This window comes from Myzus persicae, unplaced genomic scaffold (genome assembly GCF_001856785.1).
Source record: "Myzus persicae strain clone G006 unplaced genomic scaffold, MPER_G0061.0, whole genome shotgun sequence".
NCBI lineage: Eukaryota > Metazoa > Arthropoda > Insecta > Hemiptera > Aphididae > Myzus > Myzus persicae.
Window position 1 is genome coordinate 69,193 of NW_019100736.1, and position 22,363 is coordinate 91,555.

General features: G+C 27.3%; 2 protein-coding genes across 2 annotated transcripts in view; one reads left to right on the forward strand and one right to left on the reverse strand.

The window, feature by feature from the left end:
* The first annotated feature begins 10,512 nt into the window (after nucleotides 1-10,512).
* LOC111042724 lies at nucleotides 10,513-19,405 on the forward strand. Its single transcript, XM_022327423.1, has 10 exons — nucleotides 10,513-11,102; nucleotides 12,196-12,523; nucleotides 12,582-13,278; nucleotides 15,455-15,855; nucleotides 15,933-16,802; nucleotides 16,866-17,258; nucleotides 17,387-17,763; nucleotides 17,830-18,023; nucleotides 18,077-18,414; nucleotides 18,476-19,405. The coding sequence occupies exons 1-10, from the start codon at nucleotides 10,513-10,515 to the stop codon at nucleotides 18,665-18,667; spliced, it is 4,380 nt and encodes a 1,459-aa protein (XP_022183115.1). The 3' UTR covers nucleotides 18,668-19,405.
* Nucleotides 19,406-21,011: 1,606 nt separating this feature from the next.
* Nucleotides 21,012-22,363, reverse strand: part of LOC111042725 — a 49,537-nt gene continuing 48,185 nt past the window's right edge. The window contains exon 9 of the mRNA XM_022327424.1: nucleotides 21,012-21,270. Coding sequence (XP_022183116.1) covers nucleotides 21,113-21,270 — 158 coding nt within the window. The 3' untranslated portion in view covers nucleotides 21,012-21,112. The remainder of the gene's footprint in view (nucleotides 21,271-22,363) is intronic.

Genomic DNA, 22,363 nt, shown 5'->3' on the forward strand with positions numbered 1-22,363 from the left:
TTGATTTTTCATGAATGATTACAGTTTTTAATTTTTAAAATAATTTAATATTTTAAACTGAATTACTCGTTTGATGTAAACATACACTTAAGAATTTAGATGTCCTAGATTGTACAAAATTGTTTTTAGCAAAACTTAGAACAAAAATACGCTGAAGTAGCAAGAACTATATTTACCAAGTGATCTGGTTTTCCAGGTAACATATTATTATATTCTATTATAAATATTTTTTTCTCCATGCGTACAATAAATCGTATATAAATAAAGAAATATAACTACTTTTTTAAGCCTAAGCTTGTGACGGAGTAGAGAGTTAAGTAATAATATTAATTCAATATTTCGATCATGGTATTTCAAAATTACATTGGCTGTCTTATTTCGATTTAACGCGATACTAACATCCATTACGTAAGTACCTTCAGTCCTACACCTACTTGTATAAGTATATTAAAATATTCACTAACTTTGGTCATTGGATGAACCCATTGGATCGCAGTGACAGTAGATTCGTGAGATTCTACGATGGCGCTTAAGACAGTGGGTCTGATCCTAGTTTTAAAATTTACGTCTACCGACCATTTCATGTGCATGTGCTGCAAATATCAAAAATAAATTAAAAATTATTATTTCATATTTTGCGATTTGCACACAGTAAGCACATTTAGCTGTTTGTTTTTATAATTTTTACCAAATGTTTTTTATGTTGTTTTTCCTTTTCAGACATGCTCAAATTTGAACCCATGGCCTCCAATTTTCCTTTAATGTCCCATATGCAAACCTGCCCATTCGTCAACCCTCCTACAATGGTGTTGCCATCTCTATTGTTAAATTCAACACATTTTACTTCTTCGGGACTCTCCAATCTTAACTAGAAATGAGTTGTAAAATACTCAATAAATGTCAGTGAAATCTTTATGGGTAAAAAATTTTACTATTCACACTAAAAAGAGGGTAAGTGGATGTTGCTTTGCTGTATATTAAGTGTCTAAGAGATCGCTGTAATGAATAGTTATAAATTTGAATTTAATAATATCAAATAATTGAATACGAATAACGATTCTGAGTGCAGACGGTAAGTCAGTTAGGATATTTTATATTGTTATTACTTTTTATTAATATGGTACCCGGTAAGTTGAATTAATATAATTCTTAAATTATCAGTGATGCTGGAAAATATTAAATATACCTATGTAAAATTGGGCTGTTTGGGAACCGAATTACAACAAAATGATAACCGTTACTCTTTGTGTTAGAATCAAATTATAAATAGAACATTTTTTATGAATTTCTAACTAAATATAATTAGCCATTTTGGTGATTTTCAGGAAATTTTAAAATTCTAAGTTTAAACGCCTAACTTTTTTTAAATTTCCATTAACAACAACTTATAAGGAACCTTGTATTACATTTTCAAGTTTTTTGACCGAGCAAAATTTTTTTTATCGACTTGTGTTTAAAAAAAACAAATAATAATCGAAAATTTAATATGCCTATAAATACTTCAACACAAATCAAAATATTTTGAAAATTTTATGGTGTAGAAAATGCTCACACAAATATTTATTTCATGTATTTACGGTAATTTTTGCTAGAGTTACACTAAAAATCAAAATCGATTTTTATGAAAAATGGTTTTGGGTAAAAATTCTGGTTTGTCCTTAATTTTTTGTTAATTTTTCCTGTTGCTTTTGAAAACTATTTTGAATTTTAAATTTTGACTTCTCGTTTGCAAAAACTAGATTCATTTTCCTACCAAAAACGGTGCTATTTAAGAAAATCGAAGCACTTTTACTGCAAAAAATTGTGATGACAGACAAAAAAAAAAAATAAATAAATATAAAAACACACATCATTGTAAAATCAATACATTCATCGCTCCGCGATATAGATCAGAATCTAATAATCTAAACACCTGTGGGAAAACATTATCACTAATTGACCAAACGATGACCGCATTATTTTGTTCATCTATTAATGGTGTACTTTCTCGTTTAATCATAGATTCTTGGTCATTTTGTATCAATGCATATTGTTCTTTTAGTTTGCTCTTAGTTTTTTGTTTAAATTTATATTTTTTATAAATGTCTCCAGCTTCAAACAGATCTTTGGTTAACTTCATATTATTTATTTTAGTTTCTTCACTTCTATATGTTTAAACAAAATAATAAATAATCACAATATTTCTTTCAAATAGACAACTAAAAATATTAATATACTTTTTTTGTTTTTCACTTTCAGACATCAAGAGTTCAAACAATTTTTCTTCCTTAGCTTCTCTATTATATTTCATATTAAATTCTCTAATTAAATTATTACATTTTTTGAGATTAATAAAAGTAAAGTAATAATAATATACTTCTAGGTATTACTTATGTATATTTCTAACAACGTTCCTCAGTTCGTTATTATATAACCATTCATTATCTTCGCCCCAAATATTATAAAAACTTTCAGTATCGGAATCATGGTGATACACTTCGTCAGTTTCACTTGGGTCTCTATTAGTCGTAATCTTTTCATAGCTTACTGAGTAATCAGTATGATTACTTATTACGTCGTCTTCATGATTATATTCTTCTCCAGCGAACTCATTGTATGCAGAAAGTTGTTCGTTAGAATCGTAAATTAACGTATTGCGTAAATTTACATCAATGTCGTTGGTATGGTGTCTGTAGTTCATTTTTTCATCCTCGGCTATTTGAAGAATTTTTATTTTCTTCGGTTTATAATATTCAAATTTTAATAATTTTGATAATTTTTATCAAAATATAATATTAATATACCTGCACAAATTCTCTGTTCAAAAAATACAAAAGCTTTTCGTCATAATTATTATCCAAAAGTTTAACTTTTGGTGGTTTGTTCCAATTATCTTGGTCGTCGTCATTTTCGGTGTATGATATATTGAAACGTTTGTTTTTGGTGTTGGACGTAGTAGTTTCTTCATCCGTTTTTTTTAAGCTCACGGGTTTTACCAACTCATTGCTTTTGGACATGTAAGAAACTGCAAAAACACCTAATAATACAAGGGCATTGTAAATTATTTTATTTAATTACTAGGTATATAAATTATTTATTCGTTTACAGTTATAATTTTACCTACTATTGTAGGATGCCAAGTAAGGCTTGACACGTATTGTTTTTGAGTCATCTCATTCTGATATCCAGGATGAATTCTTATGATCTCGTCAACATTTTCAATTTTAGTTTTATTTTTATCTTTCATCTGTTTGTAGTCATCACGGTATAAATCGTACAACTCATTATATTGTAACTGATTAACTACACTATAAATGAATGGGTAATAAAAGACAATAAATTATAGTACGGGATTCTCAATACTATTATATTGAGACTCTAGTATGACTATAATAGGAGTAGTTAGAACTGCTAATTTTAGTTTTTTTTTTTTACTTTTAGAGTATTAAAGGAGTACAGTATTGTACAGTACTGTACCTACCTAATAAATTGCTATATTATTATATATGTATGTACTTACCTACAAATGAATTGTTTGAATTGTTGAAAAATGAAAATGTATTATGATTAATAGAAAACACATTAGGTATGTGTGTTTAACTAATTGTACCTATATAATATAGAGTGATTTTTTTGTTCTATTGTTTAGGATAATAATTAAAAAATATATTTACTGGGGAACATTTCTTAATAAAAAATCATCCAGCACTTTGTCTGTTTTAATTTTATGTTGTGGCTGATTAATTAGTTCTTCTTCAATAATTGACTGAATGCATTTATTATCTTGAATTTTTGGAATTGTCTGCATTTCCCTATCGACTGTTTTATTTTTGGCCTAAAAAAAAACGAATACATACTTAAAATTTAAAGTACTACTATGATATAGAATAATTATATAAATACTTGTATATTTGAATCCATTATTAACATATCACTCGTTTCAAATATTTCTTTTGACTGTGGTTTTAATTTAACATATTGATTTCTTACGGATTTTGAATTTGAGTTTTCAAATTCTGCATCAACTTGAATTCTTCTTTTTGGAATTTTCCATTTATATTTTATCTATAAGTTAATTATCTACTAGTTTTTAATACAATTTTTACATGTCTATATTTACTTATTATTTTATTTAAATTATAAGAGTTTGAACAAGTTAATAATGTATTGATGTTTTTTTATATTATGATAGATATATACTATATTATAATTTACTATGTTAGGTCTTAACCTAACGTAACCTGCCGAGATAAAACGTAGGCGGTAGGTACTTACAGAAACACATTAGATTTATCAGAGACCCCAGTTTATTAAACTAAAGTGGTTGAGTATAAGCATACCTTTTCACGCGTCGTAACTGGTTTCACATCTTCAATATCTTTTTCACTGCCTTTGGGATCCCAAGCACCTATTTGTCGATTCATGGACCTCTCGACCTGTTGTTCAAGTTCTTTTTGTACTTGTTTTTGTGCTTCTTCGATGAATTGTCTAGCTTTATCTGTGGTACATAATAAGAATTCTTCGTCTGTACTACCAGAGGATTTATATCCAATTAAAACATCATCATGTGTAATGGTCTGATGAAATAAATAATTAATTAAATCAAGTAAAAAAGTATTATTCTTATTTAGTGTAAATAAGAAAAACTTCAATGAATTTTTTTACTTCAATTTGTTTTCGAAATTCCCAAAAACAAGAGTTCGTTTTTTCTAACTGTAAATGTTCAATAATTTTTTTACGAGACACTTTTTTCCACGGGTTATTTATAAAAACGTGTGTTCCCACGCTACATTGAAATTGCTCATGTAAATATTTCGGTATGAATACAGTTTTTAAATTTTCGTCGAGATATTCCTTAATCGGATCTAAAATATTAAAATTGTACAAAATTATAAGCAATTGTTTAGTGGACCGATTAGTGGCATCATTTGGTGGTTGGCAAGGGGGGAATTTGATTTTAAAAGCAGCATGATGTCTGTTTGTTTCCATTTAACAATTAATATATTTTATTAATATAAAAACATGTATCTATAATTGTATAATCCTTTGAGAAAATATTACATTGTGCTGGTTCTAAGAAATTATTGTCACAACAATATATCGGTAACTAATAATTTATTAGTAGTTAAATATATTTATATTTAAACGCACGTGGGGACGTGCATATAAGTGTATATAATATATGTTTACACGAGGTACTACTGTGTGTAGGGGGAAAGAACATAATATTGTATGTACATTGCCCTATAATAATAATAATTAAAACCTTAATCCTACATAGTTTTATCTCTAAAATCTAAAATTAATACTAATTCTAAAGACAGCAATACCTGTCGACACTCTTATTTATCATTAGGGATCGAATTTATATGCACAAAAAATTCTCAAAATATTTTTCTAAAAATGCTGTTATATGCTATAAAATACACATTTATTTTTAAATATCCACTTAAAAGTGAATCGAAAACATTTTATTTAAAAATTATGTAAAAAATATGTATATATGTTGGTTAATAATCAACTAATTATTAAAAAAGGTATAAAAAGGATTTAAAAGTATAAAATAGTATTTCATCGTCTTCACTAAGTTCTTCGACTTTTAACATTCTTTATTTTCAATCTATAAAATATTATCCCACATTTTCGTAATAATTTATTTGATATTATGTGGTTATGAAAGTGAAAAAATGACGAAAAACAAGTATGTGTACTTTAAAACAACAAATATGCATTTATATGTAAAAATGTCGAAATATGCAAAATATGCAAAATACAGTTAGTGTTATTTTAATAAAAATGATCTAAATCGGGGACATTTCTCATCGGATTTCAAAAACCTCATTCCAATACACACATGCATTCGCATATATATCCGGTCACTATTTATCATTGATTTCAGACTTCCGTTAACTTAGAGACAGTTGTGAACGCCGTACTGTGAATTTCTTCTGTTGTATTTTATTCTCTATTTCATTTAATTTTGTTTAGTATTCCAAAATTAAATTTTTTCTGCGTGTTATTTATTTATTGACCATCCATTATTATTTTTTTTTAATGGTCAAATGTCTTCAACAAAAAAAGTGTGGTGTGGTCAAAAAATTAAACTATCACAAATTGAGCTCAGCTCAAGAATCGCAAAAAAATTTGATTATGTTGAAAAAATTACGAAACTTTAACCAGTAAGCAAGCAATAAAAAATAATATAATATTATAACTTAAAATAATATTAGTTTACAGAGTTATAATTTATATGTACAATTGTTAGTATCAAATTGTTACGATTAGAGTAAAAAATATTTGAATTATAAGATGTGTGAGGTAGGAATGATAATTTGACAAAAATGTAAGTATAGATTTGTGATTGTGAGCGAATTGGGCGGTTTTTTTTTAAATTACCAATTTGGGTTAGTTAAAACTTTTGCCTCTCTCTATTGAAAACTGAAATGACACTACTGAAGAAAATAATCTTAAATTTATCACTTATATTTAAAAAATATTAATTAAAAAAATATTAACCTTTTTCCAAATTTCTTGCAATATCAGTTGAATCCACATTTAGTACATTTTCCTAAAAAAACAACTTGTTTATACAAAAATGTATAGTTCGTTTGCTCACAAATTCACAAACAACAGAAACCTTTATATAAACTTTCAGTACTAGCTATGATGTAGGTACTTATGATTACTATACACTGTATACGGTGTACTTAGAATACATTTTATATTAAACAATTAAATTTAATCGTCCAACATTTTCCTTCACCCTGTTTAGTTGGTTTATAAGACTTAGGAAATTTCGTCAAATTGTATTGTGTCATTGACATGTCAAATTAAGAATATTGAGAAATGAAAGTTAATTTCCTATAGTTGTTATTTATTTGACATGTCATTAATTAAATTGCTTAGCGAATAAAAAAAAACATTCATATAGTATAACATGATTACATACTATACAAAGTGGGTGTAAACTTAATTCAAAATGTTAATAGTTCAACTTTTTTAAGATTTTTAATTGGAATAAAGATTTTTTTTATATAATCTTGTTTTTTTTTTTTTTTACTTTTTATTTGTAAATAAGTTTTGAATTCATGAAATTGGCTATTGAAATTTCGAGTGAACATTTTCACTGACTATTTTCGGAGTCTTACAACCATATTGTATAATTTATTGTATGAAACTCTTAAACACATTCTATTGATCTATATTTATTTCCAGACATAGCAAAGAATTTAAAAAAAAGGTTTCAATTGTTCGTAAAATAGTTGTGCACAAACTACCAGTCATGAAATCTGCATGAAATTAATTTTCGAGAAATTTACCACAGTTTCATTTTCCATGGAACCCTCATCATCAATGTTCATCGACGAATTGTCTGACCTTTGGGACGACATTCGGTTTAAAATATTTTATAATACAATGAAAAAAAATATATTAAAGTAATAAATTCATTGTGCACCCAATTGTTGTAAAATATAGATGTGACACTATTGATATTAATATTGTTTCATGTAACTCACTGTTAGTTAAATGAAGTGTACCTATAACAGTTATATACAAAGAACAAAATAACTTAGTAAGTAAAATATCCAAACGAATGTTCGATCACAAGCAAGGTTACCATGGTTACAGATTTGTGGAGTATAGCCAATAATCATGTAGTATTAGTATAGTAATATTTTTGTCTCAAAAACAAGTAAGGCGTACTTACGTCTTGCTGTGCTTAAGAAAATTAATGGTACCGTCTTGATTTGGCATATATTTATTGTTATTTATATTCGACCCACATATCGATTAGCGGAAACGATATGTTAAATATAAAATTTAAATGTCTGGTGGCAGGCAGTTGGTCATTAGGCGACATTTTATTTCCCAGTTGTTTCGTATACAATATTTGTTTAGATTTGTTTTTTAAATTAAGTAATATAAAATATAAGACTATAGGTAAGTAACAAGTACCTACATACAATTAGTCTAATAATAATAACTTTTTTTTTAAATAATGCTATACAGATTTCATAAATTCAAATCAGGTTTTTTCCCTTGTTCCCGTATTATCAATCGTCATAATGTTCACAAAATATTATTGTTGTACCAATATATGTACTTCCCAGAAATGTTTAAACTATTTTTGTTCATCTAAAAATATCAGAATATACTAATATTTATCTTAGTTCTTATTGTCACATTTATATTTGAGTAAATGATAAAAGAAGAAACGTCAACAAAGATACAGGGAACAAAACAGAAATAAATTGAAAAATCTTGAAGCGAAAAGAAGGCAACGTCAACAAAATTCAGAAATTAAATAGAACAGAATAAAATAGGTAATGAAGATATAACAGATGATAAGTTTCAAAGTTAATCTGGTTTGGAAGGAACACAAACATCATCTGTTCATGAAAATTAGTAGTAGATACACGGGTAAGTCATATTTTTTTTACACCATACAAATAATGTATTTTTCATTTGATGACTACAAAATTGTGAGTAATTTTGTAAAATTAAAAGTAAATTTTTTATTAGTCTCTCAATTTTTCTCATGTACTCTCAGAAGAATAGAAGTTGTATAATTTATACAAAATAAAAATAGCTTGGTACTTATCCAAAAACAATTTGAAATAAAATACAGATGCAGTGATAAAATCGTAAACAAAATCAATGTACTATGCAATTGTAATTGAGTTAATTAGTGTCAGAACAGTTTTAATAATTTAAATTTGTATGTACATTACACCATTGTACTAAATAATATCCAATGCGAACTAATCAATGCAGAAGATGGAATTAAATTTACACTGTAAAATTAGAGAGGGGAGCCGTGTTATTTTATGTGCACATTTCTTTTTTTATTATAACAAGCAAATTTTAGATTCTGAGCGGAACGATGAATGCACCTATTGATTTTCAATTATGTGTTGTTGTTTTTTTAATTTTAAATTGTTGTGTTTACACAACAAGTAGTTGAAATAATGTTTCAAAGATGCTTTCAACTTCAATATCTTTGCCGGTGAAAAAGTGAATCTAGTTGGTGCTCCGAGAGGTCTAAATTAAAAAAAATATTGTAGTAGATTTCCAAAACCCGGTAAAAACAAAAAAAAACATTGCTCTGCTCAGAATCTAAAATTAAGGAAAAATGTGAATTTTTACGCAAAATCGGTTTTTAACAAAATTGATTTTTGTTTTTGGTGTACTGAACTCTAAAATAAATTAGAGTAGATACATGACATTTTCACGGAATGTTTCAATTGTAAATTTCTAAGCACCATACAATTTTTGATTATTATTAGTTTTGTATTAATTAATGTCGATCAAAAAATTTTCTCTGTTAAAAATCTTGAAAAAATAATACAAGGTTCTTGTATGTTCACTCAATTTCTCATTTATTGATTTTCTTATTTAGTTGTAATTGAAAACGTATAACCGAAGATACTTGAAATTAACATCATCTGTTTATTTTATCATTTTCTATACTTGATAACATTTTCAAAAAAAGTCAATTTTTTTGAGGACATTTAAGTTTTAAATTGTTTTATGTAATTTCTATAAATGTAAAAACAATATTATTCGTTTGATCAAAAAGCATGAACATTTAATACAATTTTAATAAACAATGTTACAATATCAGTTTCAAAATATTAAAAATACATACGTAAGATTTTTTATAATCATTTAGGTACAGTTTAAATTGTTATGCAATTTATTTAATTGGAAATTTACAAATTATTTTCTAGTTGTAAATGTATAATGCGTTTACTTTTTATAGCTAAGGATTTGAAATTTGAAACAAGGTTGTGCATAAGTACAATGTAAAATTTTGGTTCAACCAAAAAATCTAAAACATATATTAACACAGTTTTTTTCTTTATAGTTATTTTAAGTTCAAATGTGAACAAAATAACATATTAAAAACAACATTATCGATTTCAGTTAATTTGTGGTAAGTATTTAAAAATATTATCCGTGGGTAATTAAAACTTTTAAGTAAGTATATTATTATACAGTAAAATAAATTACATTGATCACAATGATATCATAAAATATAACCTACTTAGAAATATTATAGGCTGACAGATCGTCTTCGCTAAAAATCGTTTTTCGTATACATGATTTTAGGTATATAATTTAATTCAAACTCAACACACTCATTACAATGACTCTCTAGGTACCTAGTGTACAGCAGAGCACTACCCACTTACCCGCTTTTTTTTAATTTAAAATAAAATTTACAATGCAATTTTTCTTAAGACTTTGTGGTCCATAACATGATCAATGTGACCTAATGTTAAATTCAAATTAATATATAGTTACTTTATTCTATGAAATATGCATGTTTGTCGATAATGTCGATTTGAGATGTTATCCCTACTCCATCTGGCCATCTGGGTATATAGGTATAGGTACTATAATATTTGTAACAACAAAGATGCTTGGCTGTGATAAGGTTATGGCATATGCGAGTTTCTATGGTACTTAGCTACATAAAAATAACGTATTTTTTCAAACGATTAAAATTCTTCATGTATAATCAAAACTATGAGCAGTTTATTAAGAGAATGGCTCATACACCAATTAGGTGTAGAGGTTAATTCTCTACACCCTAATAATTTAAGTTCTAAGTTTCAAAATGGAATGTTCATTGGAAAAATACTTCAGAACTATGGCATAATGAGTTCAAAAGATTTTTCTCTATTGGTCGATGAAGAAGATGAAGTGATAAAAAAATCGAATTTTCGGCACCTCAAAATGTGGTTGAACGTGTTACATATTCCATTGGACAATGACACTGTTAATGGAATAATATGTGGAGAAAGTTCAGTCATTTTTGCATTTTTGTATAAATTGTGTTTTCTTCTTGAATGTCCAAACAATTTAAATATAATTGGACACGCCAGGAAGTTATATAAATCACTCGGAAATTATGATTTCTCACATAGATCATTTACGCCTGGAAGAATTGCCAATTTTCCAAACAATAAACAAAAACTAAATCAGAAAACAATTGGTTCAAAATTCAATGAAAATCTTAGTACGCTGTATGAGAATGATAGGTTAGCTTACTTTGAGTGTAGTTTATCAGGAAAAATCAATGCATGGACTGCCAGGGGATACCAGTCTTGTAACAGGTAATTGCTAAATTGCTAAAATTAAATAATTTTTCAGCTACCTATCTATAGTTTAATCAATTCATAAGACATAAATATATGTGTTGTTGGTTGTGCTCGTGACCATTATTGATCATTTTTTTACACATTATTATTGTTTTATGTAGGTAATATTATGTTAGTACATTTTTTTCATACTACATCGTTCTTAAATTTTTTAGTAAAATGAAAAGTTAATTGGGTGCTTACAATTGAACGTAGGTGTGAAGCGCTTCTAGTTGTTTTAGTTAGGTATCTAAATGCCATAGACCGAATGAGCCTACAAACTTTAGTTGGATTCTTAAGCCTTATACTAATTGAAAATTAAAATTATTATTTATTAATTTTGTCAGTAGATTTCATTGAGATTGTAATAATACACAAATCACACAAGATAAGTACTCGCTATCACTGACCGCTCTGAGCTTACAAAAGGCTTGTCTATCAGTATAGTGTCCATAATATGGAAGTGAGTGCCGCAACTAGGCCTAAAATGTTGGGGGGGGGGAGTTGCCCTTACCTGGTATTACATGAAAAGTAACCCCCATACTCCCTATTCACTAAAAATATAAAAAAATTAGACGAAAAAAATATGTTTTATTCAAGTTTCATTCTTCATAATAATAGGATTACTGATTAGTATTGGACATTGGTACTATCTGTATATTATAATTCAGTGAATATACTATAAAATCATGTATAATAATTGTACTAATGAACTGACATAAATTGTTTCCTTAAAACAAATATAGGCATATCTATAGCTAACGATATTTACCATGTTTATCATAGGCAATATAAAATAATTATCAACTTTAAATAAAAATTTAATAATTTAATTGTTTTACAAACCTCTACCTAGTTGCGCTTATGGTGGTAGTATTATACATAAAATAAAATACAATCTAAACTTGTGTATCCAATTAATTCAATAAAAATACCCTGTCAACAAGTTTTATACATTTTAAATTTAAATGATGCAAATGTTTTTATATTTTTTTACGATTATGTACTCAATTGATTTAATACATTTTTTTTGTTTCATTTTTAATATGATTTTAAATGATGAAAGAAGATATTTATTTAACATTAAAACCCGGAAAGAACACGTAAAAGTATATGAATTGTGGAGAACAGAGACCACTAATACATATCTGAAAAAAAACTTGGAAAATAACATTCGTCATAACCAAGAAGTTTTAAGGAATAAATCTATATTGGAAAGGCTAAATTGTATGTCTGATTGCGAAGAACAATTGTTAAATAAAATCAATGATTCAAGACTGGTTACAAAAAAACGTAAAACATTTTTCGTTAAAAATAATGTGGAGTTAATTAAAAGTAATATAGTTCATGGAAAACATGACATAAGTGAAGAACACAAATTAAACATGAAAATAAAGGTTTGCTGAAGGAATATTTTTCTAAAATTATTTTGTATTGAATTTGATTTTATTATAGCTCATAGAAAAAAATAATGATTTAGAGAACAAGGAAAGAACAATAATAATTAAAAGTGTAGTTCGAGATTTGTTTGATCTTAGTATCAGGAGTGCTGCTTACATTAAGACTTATGGTGGTAATGTTCCTAAATATTTATGGAATAATTGGATGAATATGTTTATAAAAGGAAGACCACTGTTAAACACACTGGATGATACACTTGGACTTTTATTAGACACCAATTATGTGACTGAGAATAAACCTTATTCTGATGAAGAGTTGGAAACCCAGGCTATACTTGATAGAATAGATATTATGGACTATGTAGAAAGGAAGAACGATTGGTCTGAAAATCAACGTTTGAAATCTGAATCTCATGCATCAACAATTTGTCGAGCTCTTGGATTCTTGGTCTATGATGTTTTTACTTTGTATTATGCGCTACCGCCTTCATCGATTTCCATAGATGATTTTATACTTGGGCCGGTCTTTGGGGTTTTAAGTGGTAAAATCAAGGAATCATTAAAACAAGACATTTGTAATGCACTTATCAAACGGAATATACTACCTGTGTTACCAATAGCAGCTTTACAGTATTGTTCGAGAGCTTATTGTCAGCTAACAGACAATGATGAATTAATAGAAACATTAGAAGATTTAGAAGATTCAGACAATCAAGACGAACCAGAAGATCCAGATGTGCCAGATGGTAATAGTAAAAATCATTCAGATCGTATTTTTTTGTAAATTTTAAGTTTTTAAGAAGAAGTCTTTATTACTATTAGTAACTGCTGCGGTAAAAATTATGTTTCTGACTCCGCAATTGGTACAATAAAACAATTATTATAATTTATTAATTTTTACCATAAAATTACAATTAAGTATGTTTTAAATATGATAATAATTATTGATTTTGATTTAAATATTTTTTATCATGACCTATTACATTTTTTAAAGTGTTACAATAATTGTGGATTCATGCATTTGTGTATCATATTAAAATCAAGACAATATGAAATGGGATTTTTCATTTATTGTATTATAGTGTATTTATGTAATATTATATTTATATTACCTATGTTGGTATCCATACTTTCCACTTTGATATGAAACACAATATACTTTAATATAAATGTGGGTACATAATACATTAAATAATTTGTATTGCATTTAAAATTTAAATCACATCCATTGTTACCTCAATATTTATTGAAATTTGAAGTTTTAATGCATGTTTGCATCAAGTAGATATCACATATAGACGTATTATGAAAAATATACATTTTTATATGAGGTAATGAGATTAAGAAAAATATAGCTTTTCAGATGATCAAAAAACATTTATTGAATAAGCAAATTTATAACTTTATAAGTATATAAATTTATTGTAAAATATTTTTATTTTATGTAGCAATCAGCAAGAAAATATATGTAGGCAATTTAAATTGATGTTAGTCTGGAATTGTATTCAAAATTATTTTCTTGAGCTATATTTCTGTAAGTTACATATCATTGTTGAAATATTAACATTTTAGATTAAAAATTGCATTGTTATTACTTATTACCTGTATAAAATTGGAAATGTAAATTATTGAGGTTAATGTTTTTTAATACCTACCTTCTTTAATAGCAACTATAAAACCACCTAATCATATTTTATTTACATTCGGTACAATATAATATAACTTCATTAACTCATTAATATTTTTGAAGAACCTAACCTTGAAGAGCAGTACAAATATTAATATACCTTAATATTAATATTAATATTAATACATGTATTTATTAGCAAGTAAGTTACAGTTAATTTAAGTCTTGATGCTTAACTATTTAAAAAAAAAATGTTTTTGCACTGTCTAATTAGTAATTAGCTCATTTTACAAAGCATACTCATTGTTATATAAAATCTAACACATACTATTTTTTTATCATATCCACCTATTATGTTCATTGCTTATCAGAACTAACAAATGGTAAGGATTCTTTAATGTAGGAATGCTAATCTAAGTACCTATGTTTATATTATTATTCTTGAGCTATTGAAAACATGTAAAGGTATTGATAAGGAGTCTACAAGCTACAAGTGTTATTTGCTTGAGAAAACTATGCAGTACAATATCAACACATATTAAATATCAGAATGGAAGTCATTTCAAAGCAATGATAAATTATATGATGTACAACTTTTATATAGCAATATCTGTGTTGTATAGAAGATATTCATATCTAGCAAAGCATGAATGACAGAATATCTAGTATGAAGTATGCGAAATCCCAACTAATGTAACCTATAATATGATACTCATAATATGCAGAAATTCCTAATTTTATTTTTTTAAAAAAAAATGCAATTAGTCACGTTCAAACACCCAAGATGCTCCCAGTATCAGTTTAACAGTGCAGTTTTTTTGGTATGTTTTTCAAAAGGTGTTTGGTCTCCTTAATTTTAGTCTTAATTTATTATTGATACCTATATTATGACCATTGATATTATTTACAATAATTGTATAATTTTGAAAATCCTCAAGTGAATTAAATTTTTGGCTAATTATTAATGACTCGGTGAATGATTAATGTATTTCATTATTTTTTATGAGAAATAATTTGTCTAGAAAGCATACAAAGATTATCGGAAGGGGGGAATGGAAAAATAAAAATAAAAATCTGAGTCTGTGGATGTGCGGTTATTGAAAAATGTGTTTACAATTTTCATTAGTTATTAAAATATTATACAAATTTATTCTGTGAATCACAAACCAAAATTGTAATGATTTAAAGATTATTAAAAAAAAACAGAAACATAAATTCAAATGTTGAAAAAGTGTAAAATACTACTTACCTGTATCATGCTTTTTAATAATTATTAAATTAGTAAAACTATTGTTGAACAGAAAATATATCAGCTCCCGAGAATCCAAAGATACCAAATGAAGCAGAAACATCAAAACAAACACAAACAAGCAGGAAATTTGAAAATTATCAAGAATTAGTAGAATGTGGAGAGACTGCGTTCCTTCATATTTACAAAGGCAAACCTTTACCAAAACATTGTCTTATTGACTGTGTACTGTATTATATAAAAGCAAAAAAAGTGCCAGAAGGTTATGTATTTATAGAATTTTCAAAAGAAGACATAATAACTTTAGAAGAAAGGTTGTCTAATAGGAACTCACCACCTTTTGGGACACACAAGTTTATGAAAGACTTAAAACCAATTATTTTGGCTCCATTTAAAGGGCCAGATTTAGTTGGTATAGGAAGATATGAGACCTCATTTACCAGATATTTAAAAGTAAGGCATAGATAGTTAAATAATATTGATAACAAGTTATAGTAATTCATATATATATATATATATATCAATTTTAGATTGTATCTGATGAATATGATTTGGATAAATTTAATGATTTACATGAGTATTATAAATCTCATAAGATATTAACATTATTACAAACAAAAAGTAAAGATGTGGATTTGGATAACTATAAGATTGAATTAATATGTGATGTTTTAAATGGTCAAAACGTGAACTGGTCTAACGAGAGTAATTGGGTGAATTGTATTCATGATATGAAAAAATACCAAGACAATTATGAGGCTGCAAAGAGTTCAAGTGGATTTAAGAATAGTTCAAGTTCACCAATAAAAGTAACAAAAAGTGTGTTTAAAAGAAAAAGATTGCATGGGAAATCAGAATTTGAATATTTGGATTACATATCATCCAGTAAAGTAAACATGATTTCAAATGAATTACTTGACTCTAAAGGTGATATAACTAGGCCCGAAGAAGTTAAATCGAAATTGTTCAATATACAAATCAATGCTGACATTGGAACAGTATTAGTACAGTTTTGGATGTCAATGGAAAAAAACTTTATTCAGAACATGGGATTGTGTTTCTTTAATAGAAGAATACTTATTTCTAACCAAATGCCTTATATGTCTTCAATTAATAACTATATTAACGAAATACTAAAACAACAAAATATAGAAAAAATAGAACTCGTTAAAGCATTACAATCTGACTTGTTAAAAATACCAAATGATGCACTGGTGATGCCTGATTTGACTAGACAATTGATTTCGACTGTAGCGGATACTAGAGTTATCCTAACACAATTGACAAATCAGAAAATAAAGGATTGTAGACAATTTATAAGAAATGAAAACATTGATAAAAGGCTTGATGATGCAATGAATTCAATGATTCTAGTTTATAAGCATATGTTACAAACCGAAGTTTGTTAAATATTATGCGTTTTATTGAAAAAAATGACTTAAACACTGATTTTATTGAATTAGGTTGATCGAACAGTGAATACTATACTTTTCATTCATTCATACATGTCTAAAGTATACAATAAAAAGTTAACTGCATCAGTAATTCCAAACCATATTGGAGTTACATTATCGAAAGAGCTAGAATTTAAATCAAAGGGGGTAGAACAAGTGGCAAGTGTTGAGTATTATTTTAAATGGCTCGAAGCCAGTATAATCATGGTTAATAATAAGCTCAGAGCCACATTAAAACTCACATATGAATGGTTAGCAGAAATGAAGAAAATCCACAGTGCAAATCCATTAGAAAGCAGTTCTGTGTATTTGAAAATATGGAAATTCTTGACAGATAAGGAGAATTTTAGATCTACCGATCAATTAAAATTGATACTAAACAGATTTCATAAGGACATTAAGGTAATTTTCTTATAATATATTTTTGAACATTAAAATATTTTTTTTAGTTATTCATTTCTGCATGTCATTATACAACCAGAGAACATTTTTAGATGTCTAAATTAAAAGTGTATGTAATCCGACAATAGGAAATGGAAAGTTATATTGTGCAGAATCAATTAGATATTAATCGACGAATAGATGATTGTCTACAAAAAGAGCTTTCTGGAATTGATTGTATATGTAATTTATTTGAAGCTGCCATAAATGAGAAACAATATGTTCGCCATGAAATCATATTTTTCGACAATAATTTTTATCTGAATGCTGACAATGTTCTGCAGCCAAGTAACCCTCCACCCCATCCCTTTCCTTTATTAGAACCTGAAGATCAGTGCATTGTAACTATTCATAATCTAAAGAAAATTACAAATAAATTGGTGGCAAATTGTCCGAATCGACGTATTTCTTTAGTTGCACTTTCTAGTTTACTACAAACTTACTTAAAACATCATCCTGAAATTGAGTAAATTATTGTTAAAAATGAATAAATACTAATGAAATATTAATTTTAATATTAAGTGGTTAATAGGTGGTTTAATACAACCAATTTTGTACTGCGCACTATGTTTGGATACAATGTAAACTTTGTTGATTGGTCCGATTTTATAATACATTGTTTGGAACTTCCTAATCCTAACGTTGAAGATTTGTTATATCTCAAAAACCAATATTCGGAATTGGAGAAAAAAAGACAAAAAAATCCTAATCAAAATTATACAGAAGGTATCTATTTTCAGTTAGCTACTTTAACTTGTAACTAATTTAATAATTTTCAGGTACCATAGATAAGGATGAATTTGATTCAGTTTTGCTGTGGTATCAGAAAATTTTACCACCAAATCCTTCAATTTATTTTCGATTTATAAAAATCAAAGAGTTGTTATTTAAAACTTTTTCTATTAATGGAAAATTAGATTATGTTACAATGCTACTAGTTCTATGCAAAGACAACCACTCATTTGTGGGATTAATGAAAGCCATCAGCTTAGTAACGGATCAAAACATTATGGTTGATGAATTGGATAGTTCTAACAGTATGAATGAAAGACATTCTGTTAATTTGCCTACAGATACAATATATAAGATTTTAATGATCTGCCTCAAAAACTATAAAGTAATTATTTTGAAATGTTTCTTTTAAAATAAAATTGTTTTAAATATGCATGTACAAATAGGATCCAAACAATAGTGACATCGAAGATTTGGTAAATTCCATATTAAATTTAGACAGTGATATGCTTCAACATAATGGTGATACATTTTCCATATTAAAATTACTTCAGAATGATGAACTTAAGACGGTATCTGAAATTGGATATAGATTTAATTCAAGGCCTTTGTCTAGTATTGTGAACAGTCTTAAATGATTATAGTATTGACATGATTATTTTGTTATCAATAATAATGAATAATATTATCTTGTAATAATAAAACAGAAATTCCCTCACCCTTCTAGGTTCCACATTTTTATGAATAATTTGTTTATAAAATATACTACATTTTAGTATTTTTACCTGGATTCTTTCATTTTCCTATCATGTGATATAATTTGATATTTGATTTAGTGGATAGTAGGTTGAGTAATGAGTATTTAAGTTGCACTGAAAAGCTGTAACTTTGAATTTTTAAATTCAAACATTTATCGATTTACACTTAATAGAATCATGGATGTTATCAATTTTTTGTTGATATTTGGTTTATCTGTTCTAGTTTGGCATCCAAACAAATATTATAACCTAGATTATGACATAGTGTTACACAAATAGAGAGCAAAACATAGTTTTGTACATCGAAAAAGCGTTTATTAAAAATATTCCTGCACATCATTATGCTTAAGATAACAATAACTCCTTATATACATAGTTAATACTTAACATTAAATAATTGGCCTCTCAGTTTTTTTCTTTGATTTTGTGTCGTGTGTAACAAAAATATATAAAATAAAATAACTAAGGGACATATATTGTTGAGTTTAACAAAGATGACGATTTAAAAACATTAATAAATGGCACATTTTTCTAATGGCGACAAAAAAAAATAGTAATAATAATAGTAGTAATAATAGTAATAATAATACAATAATAAGTCGCTCGGACAGCAAACATGCGTATGGTACGCACTGTCAAGTGGACGACCGCGATATAATTTATATAAATATTAAATTATAATCATAATAATAATTAAAATAATAATAATAATAATAAGATATTAAAAATAATAATACACTGTTTAGTAATCCTCGTCTGCGACATATCAACAGTCTGGTGTCCCCGAAACGGAAAAACTTGTATTTTATAATATATTTTTGTTTGTCGATAGATAATATTAATAGCTTGGTAATACAAAGTTAAGAATGCGTGTGAGGATGTGTGTAGGTCGCTTGCGTGTTTAATTAAACTTTTCTTGAAATGCTTTCGACAAAAAAAAAACGGATAAATTCAAAAATCGTTGATTATGTCTATGCTATTATATTATATACGTGTGTGAAAGTCGTAGTCGACTGTCGCGGCATACGGTATCCCGGAATCAGGTGTTCTATACAGGTTATGTGTAGAATTACATTACTAACACGTCTTAGGCAGACGCGTGCGGTCGTCCAAAAATCATCAAAACGTCACTTGCAAACATATTTTTGTACACAATAATAAAATATTAAACTTAATTTTATCAATAATATATATTATATTTATACTGTATATTGTAATATTATGTAGGTGTATTGTGTAAGGTAGATATTATATCATCAAATACTTCACAAGAATATTGGAGTATCGATTTATTGAAACATCGCGTGCGAATTATGCAAACAAAATTGATTTTTTCTTAAAAGGTTATTTTTATAGGTATATTTTTTAAATTATTATTATGTTTAGCGAGTTAGTTAGGACAATTTGTTTTCGGTTGTCTCGGAAATCAATTAAAAAATTAATTGAGTAGGCACTAAATAAAACCAGCGGAAAACGGTTTAGTGTTTCACCGTTGAAAAACTTTCGAAACATTAATGATCCTATCTAAAATAATTTGATTCCCGATAGATTTATACAACTTTGATTAATATTTAATTTTAATTATTCGATGATTATTATCATCAAATTTCAACAGATTATTAGGCCATTGAATTATTTTATAACCGCTCACCTTGATTAGTATTATGGGTACAATAATTTATGTAAAATAATATGAGTGTTTTGGTCCTTTGAAAAAATACACTTAGTTTCGGTTTTTATAAATATTATATATAATTGAAAAATTCAACAGATATTCAGTAAATTCGAAAAACCAATTCGTTAAAAAATCAGCAGTAAAAGAAATCGGAAAATAGGCAATATGAAAATCACGAGACGAATGTGTAATAATTAAACGAAACAGAAAAATAGAACTTAAGTATATAATATTTATTATATTTTACATTATATTCGTGTGTATCACGAAGTGCCTTCGCCTGCTAGCCGGAAACACAAATTCACGGTTAAAACTAAAAACGACGAAATAGCTATAATATTAAATGTAAACCTATATCATATTATATTCATAAAAAATATATTTTGAGCAAAAATTGAAACAGGAAGAACGCGGCAACGGAATCTCCCCGCGGGGCAGAGAATAAAAAATAAATAATGAAAATACAAAATATAAACGCCCTCTGCGCGTTACAGTCCTGGGGGTACGTTTTAACGTATATAATATTATCTATAATATATTTGATTTTTGTCGATGATTTTTTTTTTTTTTAAATAATTTCCCATATAACGTAACATTTATAACAATTCGTATAGGAGTACATTGTGTGTGTGTCCGTCTGTCATTATGTGTTAATTATTTACTACTGCAGTCATTTTCTCGAGTTCCTTCCGTTCACACTGCCGCTGGACGAACGGTATGATGAACAGCATCACACCACTGGCGGCGATGTTCGATCCCGAAAGGTAGAAACCCGGGTTGTAAGAGCCCGTCACGTCGTACAGCCACCCTACATTAATAAAAAAAAATTAAGTTATTTAAAATTAAACAGGCATCTTTATAATATCGATATCAATATGTGATATTGCTATCGAAATATCGTAATATTATCAGTAGTTATATGGCATGAAGTTATCAATTTACGGCAATCGATATTATTGTATTTTACTATACCATATGTATTATGTACCTATAAGTGAATATTGGGAAGATTATTTTATATATTATACTTGAAAAAAAAGTTTACCTAAATAATAGTCATTAATACAATATTGCTGTATAATTCGTTATAGGGAAATTGGGGTTCCACAAGACACGAAACTTTTTCCTAAAGGTGCCGTGGTCGTAAACGTTTGGGAACCACTGGTACAAATGATATGCCTACAGGCACAAAACAATACAGGATGCTATAGGATGTTTCACTGCGTGTTAGTTTTTGCCCACCTCCCCCAATTGGAAATAATGTCTCACTGATCAATATTGTAACGTATTGCAGCTTCAAAATCTGCAAGTATGAATCTTTTTTATCATCATAATATTTTATCTTGATCACCAAAACATAACATTTTTAATTTTCTACATATTTATGTTTACGATTCAATAATAATAATAGGTGCAAAATTGTCTAACAAAGAAGTTATAATAGTACGTATAATATAGTAGTATAAAGAAAATTAATTATAGTTACTTCTTCATTAGACTAAATTTTATAAAATATAAAACCAAATTATCTCGAACATATTTTCCTCTTCAACTTTGATAATAGTTGTGTAAACTCTAACATTGTCCTAAATGTAACAGATTCTGGTTTTGCTTCAGGGAATTTTGGTATATTGTCGGAAAAAATATAATAATTATACGATGTCCGAGGGACATTGGGACACTGATGTGACTAACTGATATCGCTCTACAATAATCAATCGTTGAGGTTTAATATACCTATATGATATATTTCATGCGCACCCATCACAAGAACAAATACCGCACCGACGACTTCTTAATGGATTTACATTAAAATTCTTGATGCAGGATTAACGTTTTCTCGGAACGCATAATCTATCGATAGACGTCGGAATGAAGACGAGCTTATTCGGGAGGTCTTA